At 44.0% G+C, this 18573-nt stretch overlaps 1 protein-coding gene across 1 annotated transcript in view; it reads right to left on the bottom strand.

Moving 5' to 3' along the window:
* Positions 1-18234, bottom strand: part of TBX21 (T-box transcription factor 21) — a 203296-nt gene extending 185062 nt beyond the window's left edge. Inside the window, exon 1 of the mRNA XM_086920519.1 lies at positions 17562-18234. Coding sequence (XP_086776645.1) covers positions 17562-18103 — 542 coding nt within the window. The 5' untranslated portion in view covers positions 18104-18234. The remainder of the gene's footprint in view (positions 1-17561) is intronic.
* Between the last annotated feature and the right edge of the window lie 339 nt (positions 18235-18573).

Here is an 18573-nt window from a genome sequence, read left to right on the forward strand (position 1 = left end):
ATAAGGCTCCCACTTGTTATGCATTGCACCCATATAACTCTATAAGAGATAGATGCACCAAAATTAAACAGTTACTATAGCATTGGCTGTGTTTCCTGAATGATTATAGATTCGCATGTAATCCACTGGTCATTATGAATGAATGAATGAATGAATGAATGAATGGGTATTTATCGATCGCACTGTCACTCAAAACACTTGAGCATCCTGGCATTAATATTAAACAGCAGTGTGAACTTTCATCATAGCCAGGAAGTTGAAGTTTAGATGAGGGAATGGCAAAGTGCATTAGAGGGCTGAAACAACCACGTCTTCAGTGTCTTTTTGAAAGCACATTTCATGTTTATAAATCGGAGATGCATTGGCAATTGATTCGATGCCTTGGTGCCTTATACCATGAGAGATTTTCCACCTCATGTTTTTAATCTAAAATTAATTATGATTAAGGGCTTTCACTGCAGATGTACCTACAATAAAAAGTTTTACAAAAAGTTAAAACTTTTCTGACTTCGATTAATGACGCCGTACATCATATGAACAATATCATGTGTCAGGTTTCAAAACCGATAAGTATTGTGTTTTCGTCACTGTGAACCAAGTTTGGGATCGCTTGATGTCCACTTTGACTTTGTGTTGCTTTATTGAGCCTTTTTCTTTGCGGAGTGATGTGCCTTGTACTACATGGTGCTCTCCACAGGGATTGATTTCCACGTTTTAAAGGCAGGTGCCTGGAGTACACAGGACCTCTAGTGCAACAAACGTTAGAAATATGATCGGTTACATACTGTCAAGATTTGAATCTGGTTTGTTTCTACTGGCTTTTTTAGTTGGGTCTAGCAGGCGCTTCAACATCCATCAGGGGTAACAAGTGCTATATTAATGCAAACCTTTCTTCCCCTTTTATCCCTCCGCTATCCTTCTCACTCCAAATAATCGACTAATATCCACCACTGAAATTACTTTCATATTTCACCATATTATTTCACCACTAATCCTTTACGGGCTTCCTGAATAGCATGTTTCAACACCCCATCAGGGGTAACATGCGCTATATAAATACAAACCTTTTTTTCCTACTCTATCCTTCTGCTGCACTAAGGTAAGTGATCATCTGCTAGTGTAGACAAGTTGACCAAAAACATCTGTCTCACCTCACCCTCGAGTCAATGTTAAACCTAAAATAAAATGAGTGAAGGAGAGCAGATGGTGTGGGCAAAAGTCTCACATCTAATGTCAGGATGTGGGGTACCCACAACTTGTCTGCAGTCTCACAGAACTAGAGTGTGCTTCCAGGACCCTATGTTTAGCTCAGAACTGTAAGCCCAGAATAGCAGACAAATAAAATTAAGGCAGAAGATGAAATCAAGGTCAGGAGAGAGATCCATAGCAACTGATTAAAGGTTTGGTGCTACAAAACGGATGAATAAGGAAGAGAAAAAGATGGAAAAATTCCAAAAATCAGACAAGATGGGCCCGCCATGAGCATCGCAAAGTATTGTGTACCTGGGGACTGGGCTGGCTCTAGAGCGGTGTGACCGGTGACACCGCACTGGACACTGACTTTGGGGGTGGAGGGCTGTGTTTTCAAATACATCATTTCTTTACAAGCACCTGCTGCAGTGTTCCTTGCCTCCAGCAGTTTTCAGGCAACAGTAAAAATGTCAGTTTGTTACATAAAAGTATGTCAAAATTGTATGCCAGTACTTCATAAATAGCTTAGCACTGTTCTGTAATTGTACGATGGAATCTATTGCTACATACCTGGCTCTATAATGCTGTGTAACCTCTTGCGGCATACGACAATAAAATATTTTTAAAAAACATATGGTAGTGTTTCAGTTTAGGAATTATGATCACAACATTCCACTGACATTTTTTTTTTAAATTAAACTTCCTAAAGAGGAACTTAAAAATTGTCATTAACCCTCCCTCTTGACAACACCAAGAGTAAACACAGTGAACCAGGTGTCATGAGGGCAGATGGAATTACAGTTGGTAGTTGATGTAGGATGGTCCTTGGCCATGAAGAGCTTCGTAGACGTGTGTGAGGATCTTGAACTGGCATCTTTCCTGGATGGGGAGCCAGTGGTGGTTTCTTAGGTGAAGACTGATGTGGGTACGTTTAGGGAGGTCCAGGATTGCTGCAGCGTGCTGTATGCTGCGGATTCTTCTGATGAACTGGGTGGAGATCCTGGTGCAGAGAGTGTTGCCGGAGTCGAGACGGCTGGTGACAAGGGCCTGCATGACAGTCTTTCTGGTATTGATTTGCATCCATCTAAAGATTCTGCTGAACATGTGGAAGCAGGAGGAGGGGACTGCGTTGACTAGTCATTTCATGGTTAGTTGGCTGTCGAGGATGATGCTGAGATTGAGTGCATGGTTGGTCAGTGTGGGTGTAGGTCCGAGTTCTGCTGCCCACTAGCTGTGGTCCCATGCAGAGGTGTTCTTCCCAAAGATCGGCACTTCTGTTTTGTTGGAGATGAGTTTGAGTCCATGAGATCTGACGATGTCTGGGAGAGGGTTCATGTAGATGTTGAACAGGATGGGGCTGAGGGATGAACCTTGTGGTACACCACATATGATGTCCTTGGGTGCGGAGGTGAAGGGAGGCAGTCGGATGATCTGTGTGCATTCTGTAAGGAATAAGGCAATCCACTTTAGGGCGTTTTGCTGTATGCCAATGGTAAAGAATATGTCAATGGGGGTGTGGTGGGAGATGGTGTAAAATGCAGCAGAGAGATTGAGGAGGATCAAGACCACCGTTTCTCCGTGGTTGAGGAGAGTTCTTATGTCATCTGTGGCAGCGATCAATGTGGTCTCAGTGCTTTGGTTGGCACAGAATCCTAATTGTGAGGCATCAAGGAGGTGGTTGTGTTCCAGGTATTCAGTGAGCTGTTGGTTGATGCCCTTCTTGAGTACTTTGGATGGGTAGTGAAGCAGGGAGATCAATTTGTAGTTTTTTAGGTAGCTGGGGTTGGCAGCGGGTTTCTTTAGTAGAGGTCTGACCTCTGCGTGTTTCCATCTTTCTGGAAAGGTTGCTGTTGAGATGGAGGTGTTGAGGATGCTTGTGAGCTCTGTGCTGATTAAGTTGATACCAAGGTTGAAAAGATGGTGGGCCAGGGGGCGGGGCAGGGGTCGGTGGTTACCCCGGAGTGGATGAACAGCATGATGACTGTGGTGGTCTGAATGGTAAGTGGAGAACAGGTGGTGATAATTTGGCTGGTTTTCCCTGGGAGGCTGAGGTTGTTGAGGCTGAGAGAGGTGGGTTGGGGGTCAAAGTTGTTTTAGATGGTGGTGATTTTGCTGTGGAAGTAGTCAGAGAGGCTGTTGCAGAGTTCCTGGAAGGGGTGGATGGTGTTCTCTGTGGCTGTCTGCATTGGAAAATTCCTTGACTATTTTGAAGGGCTCCTTTGTGTGGCTCATCACGGCATCGATGCGGGCAGCGATGTCTGCTCTCTTGGCTTCCTTCAGGTGCGGGTGGTATTTGCTGAGGGCTGCTTTGTGAGCAGCTCTGCCTGCGGGATTAGTATGAAAGGACAATTAGAACAAAGAGCTCTTCATCAGGTTCCAAAAAAAGAAGAGTAATCAAGCTCTCAAACGGTGGCAAGGCTTCGCACTGTCCGCAGGCCTGGCAGCCAAAACTTTGCCCCCCTCAGGCTTCCCCCACGGATACACTGTTTTTGCAAATGTCATTTTAGAGAGTGGAGTAAAGCCTCCGCCCTTGTCTTGTCTCTAAATATTGACTGGGCCCTCATAGTCCAAACTGCCCTCATCGGACCATCTAGTCACACCATGTCCTGCCACTACAAGGTCCATGACCTATTGAAATTGACCATCAAGAAGACATGGGTTGATCAGCGGAGATGAGATGATGATTGCTTCCTTTGAAATGGCCTGACATCTTTGGGCCATGCCCCAGCCCAGTCATCTCCGTCATTAATCTCAGAACTCAGGCGGTTAAGAACACACCCATTCATGCTCAAATTGAAGCTGCATTCATACAGTCTACAAGGCAGTACCATTTTTTTTGGTTGCAATTTGCTTCCTAAAGAATTGCTTTCAACTTGTCTGGCATCCTGTTTGGTTTAACTGCTGTGCAGGACTGTGATCTGATTGGGACCAATACATATGATCCAATTGGAAGAAAGCTCCCAATTACCAGCCAAAGAGGGTGGCAGGCCCCACTTCCGGCCTGGCACAAATGACTGACCTTCTACTGTGGACATCTGGTTTGTCCCCGACAAAATATCCTCTTCCGTATGGGATAGGTGTAACCGGAAGTGAGTCATTGTTGAGCTGACTCCCTTGGCGTGGGGTATCTAAGACCTCGTGGCAAGAAGTTGTGAGCATCTCTACTACATGGCCACCTGTACCCTTCCTGTTTTTCCACCCTTGCAAACTTTTAGTACATACACATAGAACGAAAGGGTGGATATGCTATCAAGATCTGCACATCACCGTTGTGTACAGAAGTCATGCAGATTTCAGTATGTCATTCTCCAACCAGTGGATATTGGGTGCTAAGACAGTGCTCAATACTCATCCACCTAGATACACATATTGGCTAGATACACATGGAGAGAAGCTGTCGGGACGCAGGACAGCAGTGAGGATGTAATAGGGTCCTATAAAGGAAGACCAGTTTCAGCTCAGGACAACTCGGAACGTACAAGATAGTATTGATGGCGATTGGATCTGTCATTACAGACAGTATATTTCACATTTAAATCCTAAAGATACGATTGTAACAACGACAGATGCTCCATATAAAGACCGAATAATTGTCTCTAAGAGAGAACTATTTATCATAAAAGCCTTGAGTAAGCCCCGCCGGGCGAAACGTGCGTCAGCTGCTGTGCAAATTTGGAATAAAGATTTAGTGTTGAAATCTCGACGTGAATTTGGATCACTTTGTGGAGTGCAGTGTGTCATTCAGCACACTAGTTGAATGGCCGCAAAAACACTGAACATTTTGTGCTTGGACAACGATTGAATTACTCTGACTATTTCTATAGTGACTTTGCTTTGGTGTGCTGCAGTGTCTTTGAGGTAAACTTTTTGTTAGTTAGCTTTGTCACCTAGGAAACGTGGTAATTTGGTGACCAATTCTCCCCCATTTGCTCATGGGGGCGGAGGGTCGGTTATTTCTATATATGTTGACAGGATAGCTTACAAATACATTTGGAATACATTTTCCCACGGAGAATCACCTAACCCAACACCCAACCAATTTTTTTGTCCGAGTTTTTGGAGTTACAACCTTGAGCTTACACTTGTAAACGGTGCAATGTCCCGACTGAAGTACATCGAAGGTGCACAAAACATTTTTCGTTGTGGCCCTCAGTGTTTTAGGTGTACGTGTGTTTTTGTAATTTTCGTGGGTCGCCTTCTTCGGGCAAAATATGTATATATTTTAATTGTAAAACTAGGGCACTCCTAAACACCAATTCTAAAGCGAATTTTCAAATTCCAATAAAAAAAATAATTGTATTAAATATATTCCAATGTTTTTCTTCAAAAAGAACCGAGATCTCAGGAACCTAAATTACTATGAAATGCCAGTGCTGGGGGGCGGGGGTGTTAGCTGATCAATAGCACAATCTAGCCCCTCACTTCCTATTTCCAGTGGCTCAACATATTTCCTGGCCCTGCTCCGTTTGGGCGCACAAAAGATTCCACCTGGGCTTTCACAGCATGTACACCTGAGCCTGGCCCTATAGTTGATTGTCTGCAGAGTTGCGTTTACGTGAGGAGTGGAAACGGTGTCGTCGTCTTTAGTCAGGCAGCGAACACCCACGTTGTTGTCGTTTTGTGGCAATTCACGACTTTCCAGTGGTTTTTCGCCCTAAAATGCGCACCTCCACGCAGTGCTCAACTAGGCTGGTAAATGGGTGCAAATAGGGTTTAAAAAATACACAACGCCTCCATCTTTTTACGGGGTATGGGGGAGGGGTTTCCCCAGCAGGAGATCTTCTCCACGGGGATAAAAGAGGCGCCGTTCTGACGCAGAGTGAGTGCACAGCAGAGGGCAGAGTGCAACTCTATGACTTGCGCGGGTTTCCAGCTCATGTAGATTCGATGACTCCCAAGAACCCAGAAACTGTATTTATTGGTTTTAAAAATAAGTGTGTGGGGCAAACTTTAAGTATTCAGAAAGAAGCTGCCCCCTATATCTGGCTCCTGTGTCGTCTCTGACTGTATTCAGCACAGCGCCAAGAATCGTTCAGTCTACAGGCGCTCAAGGAAAGGTGACCACATACATATAGCCTTTACAAGTTTAAAGTAAATTTAAAAAAAATTCTAAAACACAATATATTTTTAACCCTACAAAATGTAACCATCGTACCCAGACTGCGTGGGTACCCAAACACAATGTAGACAAGCACACTCTACCTGTAACTACAGTCTGAGATTTCAGCCTTCTACAGCCCACAAGGAGCCATAAGTGTAATGCAGTCAATGTGGTGAGTGCCTGTGAATAATGAAACAGGCAGATAGCACAGGGTGCAGTAACAGGCAGACACCGCTTGAGTGCAGGCAGGCATCGCGAGAAGGGCGCTACAGGCATTTTGTGCGGGAGTTCAATTACAGGCAAACGTCACACACAGTGTCATGAAGAGGTCACATCAGTACATATGTAGCACCATATTTTACAGGGGAATATTACAGGCAGGCATCCCACGGAACTGACACTATGCAAATGGAGTGGTAGCTACCCTATCCATGGTGACGTGACAACAGACAGACAACCACTAGTGGAGAAGCAGACTGACTACCACACTAAAAGGCAGACATGCCTTCGTTGAGAAGCAGGCAGACTAGTAAACCGACAAGAAGAAACTACTGGATTGACAGGCAGACAGTGACTGGTGGAGAGACAGGCAGAGTAGACTGACAGGCATACATCAGTGGAGTGACAGGCAGACTAATAGAGTGACAGGCAGAGGGACACACATGGAGTGACAGGTAGAATCACAGAGAGACAGGCAGAAATGCACTGGTAGAGGAGGCTGTAAGACAGACAGTACTGGAGTGACAGACAGACACTAGTGTAGAAGCAGGCAGGCTAACAGAGCTATAGGCAGAGCAGTAGAGAGTTTGCAGGCACTAGCAGAGTGACAGGTTGCCCCTAGAGAAGGGGCACTCAGACACGGTGGGCTGGTAGGCAGATAGCAGACAATCGTATTTCCAAATATTTGTGAATGAAATGATGGCCAACATGGCAAAACAGCCAAACATGAGTAAATATTAAAGAGCCTAATTTTTAGTTTGAAGCTATTGGAAATAGTTATTTTTTAGAGAAAGACCTAAAAGTGTAGCAGAACCCAAAGGTGTAACTTCCTCCAGTATGAGGATAGTATGGAGGAGGAAATGCTACCACTGGGTAAATTTAGCTTATCTTCTATATCGGAGAATTTCCCATTACCCACCATCAGTACTTCTCGTCCCAGTCCTTACACATTGAGGTGCCCCCTTCTTCCCGCGGATCCACCCAGTATGTCAAATTCAATTTTGTGAGGTAATCAGGGTCATGCTAGTCAGTCTCATTACTTAATGGTAATCTTCATTACCCTAAATCGTAGTTCTCCTCTTTCCAGTCCACCTGCCTTCCCTCCTTCCCTGGATTTTGCAACTTCAAATATTGATTAACTGGATATTTATAAAGATTACCAGTAAGTAATATGTTCATTATCACCCTAGTCAAAAACCAGGCCTTCAAACATCTGTGTTCAACAAAGCTACAGCATAATCAAACCTTCCACACTTAACCCCCATTTCTTAGGTTTCGCCTGAAATCTCTTGCATTTAATATATCTTGAAAGGGGCCTGATATCAGTTCCCAATGCCGAATTATTGTGTTAATTCGCTTTTGTGTGTAACTTCTTTTATCTTCCACTAGCTGCAGGCACTTACGATAATTCTACTAAAGCTGTTCACGCTGTTTAAGCCCCATTCAGTGTCAGATAAGATCTCTCCCCACGGAACAGGCAAACAGCTTCTAACAGTATGCTGGAATGCTTGCTTTTTATTTCTTAGTTGTGTAAAGCAGCTGCTTTAGCTGCCTCAGTACATTTCTTTGCACTTTGTAGGCATTATCGGATTGTTTTTTTTCAACTTAATCTATTTGGTCATTAAAATCAAATTCTAAATGTTGTAATAAACATGACAAGTTAAAGTCAATATACAACATCTATGCTATATTTTACTACTAAACAGGCAGCCACAAGTGCAGTTACTTTGCAGACAACAGGGTCATGATTTGAATGGTACAGCAGGTGCAGTAGGACCTGGTCCAAAAGTTGTAAGAATTCCTCTAAACACATAATATTGCTATTGTTAACTACTAAACAAGCAGACACAATTGCATTTACCTTGCATTAAAAGTGACTTGAATTGAATGGTGCAGCAGGTGCAGTGGCATCTGGACCAAGAGCTCTAAGAACCCCACTAAACCCAACTTGTTGCTTTCATGTAAAACTAAACAGGCAGACACACGTGCAGTTACCTTGCAGACAACAGGATCATGATTTCAATGGTGCAGCAGGTGCAGTGTCACCAATACCAAAAGCACTTGGCACCCCACTAAACACCTAAAATTGCCATACCATACTACTAAACAGGCAGTCACAAGTGCAATTACCTTTCAGACAACGGGGTCATGATTTGAACGGTGCAGCAGGTGCATTGACACAGGGCCCAAAAGTTGTCAGAACTCCTCTGAACACCTAATATTGCATTATTTTACAACTAAATAGCCAGTCATAAGTGCAGTTATCTAGCAAGCACTAGGGTCATGATTTCAACAGTGCAGCAGGTGCAGTGGCACGGGGATCAAAATCTCCAGGCACCCCACTAAACACCAAATATTGCTATGTTTTATTCCTAAACAGGCAACCACAAGTGCAGTTACCTTGTAGACAACAGGGTCATGATTTGAATGGTGCAGCAGGTACAGTAGCACCGGGCCCAAAAGTTGCCAGAACTCCTCTAAACACAAAATATTGCTATAGTTGACTCCAAAACAGGTGGTCACAATTGCAGTTACCTTGCAGATAAAAGGGACTTGAGTTGAATGGTGCAGCAGGTGCAGTGGCACTGGGGCCAAAACTCTAGGGACCCCACTAAACCGAGGTCATTGCTAAATTTTACTACTAAACATGATAGTCACAAGTGCATTTACCTAGCAGGCAACAAGATCATGATTTGAATGGTGCAGCAGCTGCAGAAGCACCAGAACCAAAAGCTCTAGGCACCTCACTAAACATGTAATATTGCTATATTTTACTGCCTAACAGGCAGTCACAAGTGCAGTTACCTTGAAAACAATAGGGTCCTGGTTTGAATGGTGAAGCAAATGTTGGGCCTTGTGCGAACAAGGCCCAAAGTTTGTCATGACCTCCTCGAAACACCTAATATTGCTATATTTTACTACTATTTAGGCAGACACAATTGCAGTTATCTTGCAGCTAAAAGAGGCTTGAATTGAATGGTGCAGCAGGTGCAGTGACCCGGGCCAAAAGCTCTAGGGATCCCACTAAACATATTGTTACACATTTTTACTAAACAGGCAGTCACAAGCGCAGTTATCTAGCAGGCACTAGAGCCATGATTTCAATGGTGCTGTAGGTGCAGTGACACCGGGGCCTAATGTTGCCAGAACTCATCTGAACACTAAATATTGCTATATTTAACTACTAAATAAGCAGTGTCAATAGTGGTTACCTTGCAGGCACTAGAGACTTGATTCAATGACTCCAGGGCCCAAAGCTCTAGGAACCCCTCTAAACACCAAATATTGCAATATTTTACTACTAAACAGCCAGTCACAAGTGCAAGTACCTAAGGTCATGATTTGAGTGGTGCAGCAGGTGCAGTGGCACCGGAGGCAAAAGTTGTCATAACTCCTCTAAACACTAAATATTGCTGCATTTTACGACTAAACAGGTAGTCGCAAATGCAGTTTTCTTGCAGGCACGAGGGGCATGATATGAATTCTGCAGCAGGTGCAGTGGCACTGGGCCCAAAAGTTGCCAGAACTCCTCTAAACACATATTATTGCTATTGCATCAAATAATTCTATTATTTCAACTCTTTCATTTCATTTTTTAAAATGTTGCTATTACCTGCACTATACCACTAGTAACAACACAATATATTGCCTTTTTGTACATAAACAGGTCATAACACTTTAACAGACTGTCACTTATATTTTACAACTACTCAGGAAGCTACATCTTACAACAAAAAACTGCTTATTATTAATCATATAGGTGAAAGCTAATACATGTACCAATGCTTGTTCTTTTGATGATGCCAATACCCTGCACCTGCCGTTCACGTTTATTTACTTCGTAACATGGGAATATGATATACGAATACTGTAAAACTTTACTGGATACCTATTGCCTCGAGTGGCAGTACAAAAACGTTTACGGCTATGCTTTACTGTGTTAGTGATCAATGTATATACCATTGCCCCATGTGGCAGTATGTGAACCAATGCCCTATTGTTAAGACCCCCTACAGCAGTGGTTCTTTATATTTTGACTTCTGAGGACCCCCTACTTAATAATTACTGGAAACCAGGGACTCCCAGTGAATAGTTTTTGGAGTTATTGAAATCGAGGGACCCCGTCCTAAGCAATTTAAATCATTTGAACTGCAAAACAATACATACAAATCGAAAACAAGCATCCATCAAACAAATAGACATATGATGATAAATTTTATATAATTTACAAACCATAAAAATAAAATCATTATTATAATTTTAATGGGAAGGTTGGAGCTTTTATATATTCATTTTTCATACTAATTTTGTTTGATGAGCCGGCACTGCTCCCACAAATCAATTTCAGGGTACCAACGTAATTTTTAATCTCCAATTTCAAATTCCTTCACATTTACAGAACGTTTTAAAAGGTTCAGCTTTACATTTTTCTTCTTTATTATTTATATACACTTTATTAATCAGTTAATATTATTTAATTTTATAAGCAGTCCGCGGACCCTGTGAGTGTGTATCATGGACCCCCAGGGGTACCTGGACCACAGTTTACGAACCACTGCCCTACACGTATTGTACCTTATTGCTTCCATCTGCCGGTGTTACATTTTTTACTCTGCTTGATTCCTGTGCTCTTGCACTCTGGTGCACCATGTGATTCGACGCGGGGTTATTTATACGCTTCACTTCCAGTGTTCTGCAGTGGTGCAGACATCATTAAGCTCTGGTTCACACTTCACAAAGCTATGTAAATAGACAATCTGCAAATCTGCAACATGTACCACAAGATACCGCAAACACCTTACATGTCAACCTTCCCACTTACCTTTCTCAAAAAATATCTGTCTGGCAGTTCACAAAACCTGTGATCTAAAAATTAAAATTTTCTGCACCCCGCGTTTAAAACAAGTGAACATAGGGCAGATGTTTCTCAGGAAATGCCCCCAGAGTCTGGAATGGTCGTTGTATGCCATCAAACACTTTCTGCAAAATATTCTTATTGAGAAACATTTTCATGTGACTGCTTATTGTCGTTTCCTTGTAGTCTCTGCAGTAGCCTCTGTTTATCTAAGCTACTAAAGAATTGGATTGTTCATTTTACTCCTGTTATTAGAGTACACATTTTACAGCACTCTAAAATGGTTCCCCTCTCTTCTTCTGATAATGGTATGTACAAAGGTATGTATAAAAGCTGTGTACAGCACTGTGAAACAGTTCCACTCAATGCTACACGTGCTCATATTTGCAAATTGTTTGTACAGCACTCTGAAACTGTTTCACTCAATGCTACGCACGCTCATATTTGCAAACTGTTAGTACAGCACTGTGAAACAGTTCCACTCAATGCTACACGTGCTCATATTTGCAAATTGTTTGTACAGCACTCTGAAACTGTTTCACTCAATGCTACGCACGCTCATATTTGCAAACTGTTTGTACAGCACTCTGAAACTGTTCCACTCAATGCTACGCGTGCTCATATTTGCAAACTGTTTGTACAGCACTCTGAAACTGTTCCACTCAATGCTACGCACGCTCATATTTGCAAATTGTTTGTACAGCACTCTGAAACTGTTTCACTCAATGCTACGCACGCTCATATTTGCAAATTGTTTGTACAGCACTCTGAAACTGTTTCACTCAATGCTACGCACGCTCATATTTGCAAATTGTTTGTACAGCACTCTGAAACTGTTTCACTCAATGCTACGCACGCTCATATTTGCAAACTGTTTGTACAGCACTCTGAAACTGTTCCCCTCAATGCTACGCGCACTCATATTTGCAAACTGTTTGTAGAGCACTCTGAAACTGTTCCACTCAATGCTACACGTGCTCATATTTGCAAATTGTTTTTACAGCACTCTGAAACTGTTCCCCTCAATGCTACGCGCACTCATATTTGCAAACTGTTTCCACAGTACTCTGAAACTGTTGCACCCAATGCTAGACACGAGCTCATATCTGCAAACTGTTTGTACAGTATTCTGAAACTGTTTCACTTAATACTTCGCGTGCTCATATTTGCAAACTGTTTGTACAGCACCTGAAACAGTTCCACTCAATGCTACACATGCTCATATTTGCAAAGTGTTTGTACAGCACTCTGAAACTGTTCCCCTCAATGCTACGCGCACTCATATTTGCAAACTGTTTGTACAGCACTCTTAAACAGTTCCACTCAATGCTGCACGTGCTCATATTTGCAAATTGTTTGTACAGCACTCTGAAACTGTTCCCCTCAATGCTGCGCGCACTCATATTTGCAAACTGTTTGTACAGCACTCTGAAACTGTTTCACTCAATGCTACGCACGCTCATATTTGGAAACTGTTTGTACAGCACTCTGAAACTGTTCCACTCAATGCTACACGTGCTCATATTTGCAAATTGTTTGTACAGCACTCTGAAACTGTTCCCCTCAATGCTACGCACACTCATATTTGCAAACTGTTTCTACAGCACTCTGAAACTGTTGCACTCAATGCTAGACACGAGCTCATATCGGCAAACTGTTTGTACAGTATTCTGAAACTGTTTCACGTAATGCTTCGCATGCTCATATTTGCAAACTGTTTGTACAGCACCTGAAACAGTTCCACTCAATGCTACACGTGCTCATATTTGCAAAGTGTTTGTACAGCACTCTGAAACTGTTCCCCTCAATGCTACGCGCACTCATATTTGCAAACTGTTAGTACAGCACTCTGAAACAGTTCCACTCAATGCTACATGTGCTCATATTTGCAAATTATTTGTACAGCACTCTGAAACTGTTCCCCTCAATGCTACGCGCACTCATATTTGCAAACTGTTTGTACAGCACTCTGAAACTGTTCCACTCAATGCTAGACACGAGCTCATATCTGCAAACTGTTTGTACAGTATTCTGAAACTGTTTCACTTAATGCTTCGCGTGCTCATATTTCCAAACTGTTTTTACAGCACTCTGAAACTGGTCCACTCACTCAATGCTACACAAGGTCAAATTTGCAAACGGTTTGGACAGCAATCTGAAACTGTTCCACTCAATGCTTCTCATACTCATATTTGCAAACACTTTGCAAAGTGCTCTCAAACTGTTTCGTGATATTTCTTCCACACGTTTTCACCTCTGTTCTAAGCCATATTCCCGTAATTACTTCCTGTATGCTTGTTGTATCCCTTCGTCTCAGCATGGCTGCCTCTCCCACTGCTATAATTGCAATATTACATACAGTATTCTGGCTTCTAGACCATGTAATATCGCAAAAGCTTTTCGTAGAGCACTGGAAATTCACAAGGGTGGCGTCCAAGCTATGGAAAACAATATACAAATAAAATAAACACACAGTGCAATCACACCTGAACATGTATTGTCCATGCAGCTAGATCGCCTAAATCACTGATAGCGGAGCTGCCTCACGCAAATGATGGTTTTGTTGATGTGTTCCAGGAGGGGTAAGAGGCTGAAGGGAGGGCAAGGAAGGGGGCAAAAGAGGTGTAAAAAACATTGCCCACCATATGATAATGAAGGACTAAAACCACTTTAAACTGGTAAATCAGATAGAAACGAGCAGACATGGACAAGGACAAGGCTGGAGAAAGATGAGAAGGGCGCTGCTGTTGGCATAACCTTAATGCACACAGCTACATACACCCCTCAGAAAATTGGCGCTCTGGGTAGGGGCCCAGTTCGCCCTTGCTAAAGCCGGCCCTGGGAGGATGAGCCACAAGTCCTCTCGGACCCTCGAGCCCAATACAAACCAAGCCTTTACGTGGCTCCTGCTTTCAAGCCATGCTTTTACCTAATGCTCCAAGCAGCACCCCTCCTCTTCTGTATCTAAAAACGTGGGAGTGCTGTGACGGTGCTCAAAGAAGGATGTTATGCTAATGATTTTTAAACAGTAGCCATCCTGACTACTTTTACAGCCCTTTGTGGGTACTTGACCATCAGCCATTTGAACTGCTGCCCCATAACACATTGGTTTATGAAAAATGCAAAACACACAGAGCGTGATCTCGGCATTAAAGTCTGCCTGGAGCTCAGCTCTGCACTTCCCTTGGGTTGATTTCTCAGACCTTTTGCTTTAGGACATGTGTGCCCTAACTGAGGTATTGAGCCCCTCCAAAAGTCGATATTTGTTACTTCTGGGCTAGTCAATGAGACCAACATTAAAATAGAGAACAATCCTTTCCCTTAAGTTACCTTGGTGACTTTTTCCTTAAAAGTGTCTTGTCAAATTGATTTCATGTCATATTGATATGTATTAAACAGAGCACAGATGTCGCTCCTTGAAGAATTAAACACCAAACATTAATTTGGTGTAAAACGAGAAAGAAAGATCTACTCATCTAAATGGCTGAACTGTACAACAAGACACCAGAAACAATCCCAACTGAACTAAATTGCAACATCTTAGGCAATAACTTTATTTCACTGCACTTCTTTTTCCATCATCACATTTGAGAGCACTTCGAAACACAGCCATGCAGGATGTCTGCTGTGCAAAAATCCTACATTGTGTTTGATTTACAAGACTATTGACTATTATTGACTCTTGAAGGGGGCATGAATGTTTCTGAGTCAATGTTAAGAAATGATCACTTCTAATAAATGGCACTTGATGTAGTGTTATACAATACACAGAGACTTGGCTAGCTGCACTCACTTCCCTGTGTCCTTCCACTGGTCTCCGAGCGCCAAGAAACCAATTGGTGCATGTGCGCGGTACTAAATTCCACATAACAAACATAACATAACATTGTGGTGTCTGTAGTTGCTTGTAATAAAGAAATGATGTAGCTGTCAACTGTAATAACTTATTATAGAAAAGCTACAGTATATTTTTAATCTGACTAGTATTAAACTGATTAATGTCGTATCGCAAAACAAAATATTGTACTGATTTTTAGTGCTCTACAGAAAATTCTTTTAGTCGTGGTGTCTAAAAACATCCTATTTCATTCACATAAATGAGCAAGACACCAAGGATTTAAGTAATTTTCGGGAAAGTGATGGTGTCACATTGTATGATAAGGAATAAAGTACTCTGTGACATACAGTTTAAGGATATTGCAGTTGCCTTGTAGTTTGAACTACCTTATAAAAGAATTCGGCCTTCAACCACTTTCCTCTATATGGCCATGAAACTCCTTGGTAACATGCAACATCCTTATAGTGTATGTCAGGGTGTTCGTTACCCCATATCTAATGCTTTATACTAATGAGAAACCCATCTGCCTTATAAACTGTTTTGAATTTTCAAGAGTGTTCATCACGTTTTTAAATTATGTTTTTTTTGCGATTTCAAAATCCAAATATGTTAATAACTGAACTCATGCTTCGGCCCTTTGAGCCAAACCTGCCTCTTTGCCCGGCTAGTCCTGTTATTCTGCGCATTTGCGCTCCCCTAATATACAAGCACATAGTCATACAGACAATCCTTGTATGTGCAACCTTTCTGCAGGCCTAGCGCAGTGACAGGTAAATATTTACGCCTGTGACCCCGTGCGTGGTCACGCAGCTACCAACGCCGTCATGACCCCTCGTGGGCGCAGGCCATGTCAGGGCCGTTTCAGCTCATGCGCAGTGACGGCTTGTACGCGCTATCTCGCACCTTGAAAGCTATATGAAGTGACAGAAATGGGACAACCGGTTCTATCACCAGATAGAACATCTAGTGATAGAACCAGATGTTTAATCACCCCGAGCAGGCAATAGAACATCTGGTAGTCACTTCACGTGACGTCCATGATCCGGCGTGTACTAGGGACAGACCCATCACCTCACACTACTCCAAGGTCAATCCGACATATAACCTCCTCATGCCAGGTTCAGAGCCATTAAGTCCCTTGTGTGATGGTAGGTCCCAGATACTGAACGTGGATCTGCGCCCCCGCCCTAACAGGAAGTATTTATTTACATGCTGGAAAGTGGTCTTTGTGACATGTGGGCGCATTACAAGTAAATCGAGCATGAAGACATACTGTAGGGATGCGCCTACTGCACCACTTCGCACTCATGTCCCCCACATTCACCGTCCACTGATATGTGCACATGTAAGCACCACCCAACCGGGAAACATCCTTTACATCTCAGTCATTACATCGCACTACCTTTACAACGCACCCATTACAACACATCATCCTTTACATCACATGCCATTACAACGCAGCCATTACATCGCATGTCACTACAACGCATACCATTACAACGCATGTCACTACAACGCATACCATTACAACGCATGTCACTACAACGCATACCATTACGATGCATAGTTTTTACCCCTACACTATCCAACACTTACCCTACTGTTGCACTCACTGGAGTGGGAATAGTACTTTTTACCCCACCACTATCCAACTCTTACCTTATATGCAATGTAATGGTATGCGTTGTATTGGTATGCGTTGTAATGGTATAATGCGATGAAATGGAATGCGTTGTAAATATAGTTTCTAAAAATGCGTTGTGACGGCATGCGATGTAAAATCATGCGTTGTAATGGATGTTGCGATGTAAAAACTGTGTTGTAAAGGCATGTGTTGTAAATGTATGCGTGGTAACGTCATACATTCCAGACCACAGATCCCATACGCTAGATTGCACATGCGGTGATAGGCCCAGGCAGAGTGTATGTACACCACAGCTTCCAGATATGGAATTACTGTGTCACGGTCCACACAAGTGTCTGTGACAGGCACATTTTGTCTCTATATATCCAAACTGCGTTCAGTGACACATGCACCCAAGCCCCATGGACCAATCGTCATGCATCTAGCACCCCATGCATGATACCCATATTTTCAGCCAGTAGGTAACGCGCTATCCTCGGCCATGTTGTTTTATGCAAATTAGGTGACTGTTGCGCACACGCGCGCAAAATAGAGAAACACAGAAGTGTGGGTAACAGGAAGTGATTGTCGAATGGCATGGCATCCCAGACTCCAAGCAATCCCTTTATTGTCATAGACTTTATAAGTATGTCCCAGAGCCCGTGAAGATGCGTGCACGGGCACCAGAACCCACCATGCCCCCAGAGACCTGCGCATGCGCCAGTGCCCCTACCTGCCCTGCTTCGTGATGATCATCTCTGTCTGGTGCTTGTGGAACTTTGCCCAGAGCGGGTAGTTGTTAAGTACGACTTGCAGCTTGCCCACGCTCTGGTATCCTGGCATGGGGTAGAGAGCCCCGCGGGGGAACCCGTGCTGTCCTGCGCTGGGATAGGAGCCCTCGCCCGCCGTTGGGTATAGTTCGGTGGCACCCGTCGGGTACAGCTCGCTGGTAGGCACGGAATAGCCATTGGGGCCTGTGGCCTGTGGTCGCACGGGGCTGTATGGGTACCCGTTGAAGGGTAGCGGGCTGAGGAAGCGCCCTGGGCTCCCCATTCCAAAGCCTGGCTGGCCTGTGTAGGCAAAGTCGAGGGCACAGGAGTCCGGTGGGGCCGGCTCCGGGCAGTACAAGCGGTCCGCGATGCCCATCTTTAGTTCGGGCACATCCTTGCCCAGCGCTTCGGGCTCCTTGGCGAGATCCTTGGCAAAGCTCTGAGAGTCCGCGCCCAGCATTGTACTGGCACTGCCGGCTGCAGAGCCCTGGTCCAGGGCGCCCATGAGCGTGGGGCGCGGGTGGGCGCTGGGTGGGTGCTGGAGTGTGGACACACAGCGGAATCTGAGGGCAGACACACAGAGAGAGGCGCTGGTTGTTTCGGGGGCGTGCGAGGACGCACGAGCTCGGGCACAAAGTGTACTGGAGAAATGGGGGCACGGCGAGGGGCAGGAGGCAGTAACGGGGACTAGCGGGTTCTGAGGGGTAGCGGCTATCTTTTTAGAGAGAATGCAGTAGGGGTGGTGGCGGACGCCTGGGGTACATGGCTCACTGAGGGGGGCAGAGGGTGCTTGGGTGAGTACTCTGGAGGGAAGCTGTCTGAGGGTTAGAAGTTACTGGGCACTGAGTATTGGCGGGGGTGGGTTATGAAAGTAAAGGGGCACGTGCCCCTTCGAGTCCTGGGATTGCTTGCTGGGGGCTCTGAAGGTCTAGACACTATGAGCAATGGGCACCAGCACTGCTATGCATTCTGAGA

Source organism: Lissotriton vulgaris, chromosome 5, assembly GCF_964263255.1.
Source record: "Lissotriton vulgaris chromosome 5, aLisVul1.2, whole genome shotgun sequence".
Lineage (NCBI taxonomy): Eukaryota > Metazoa > Chordata > Amphibia > Caudata > Salamandridae > Lissotriton > Lissotriton vulgaris.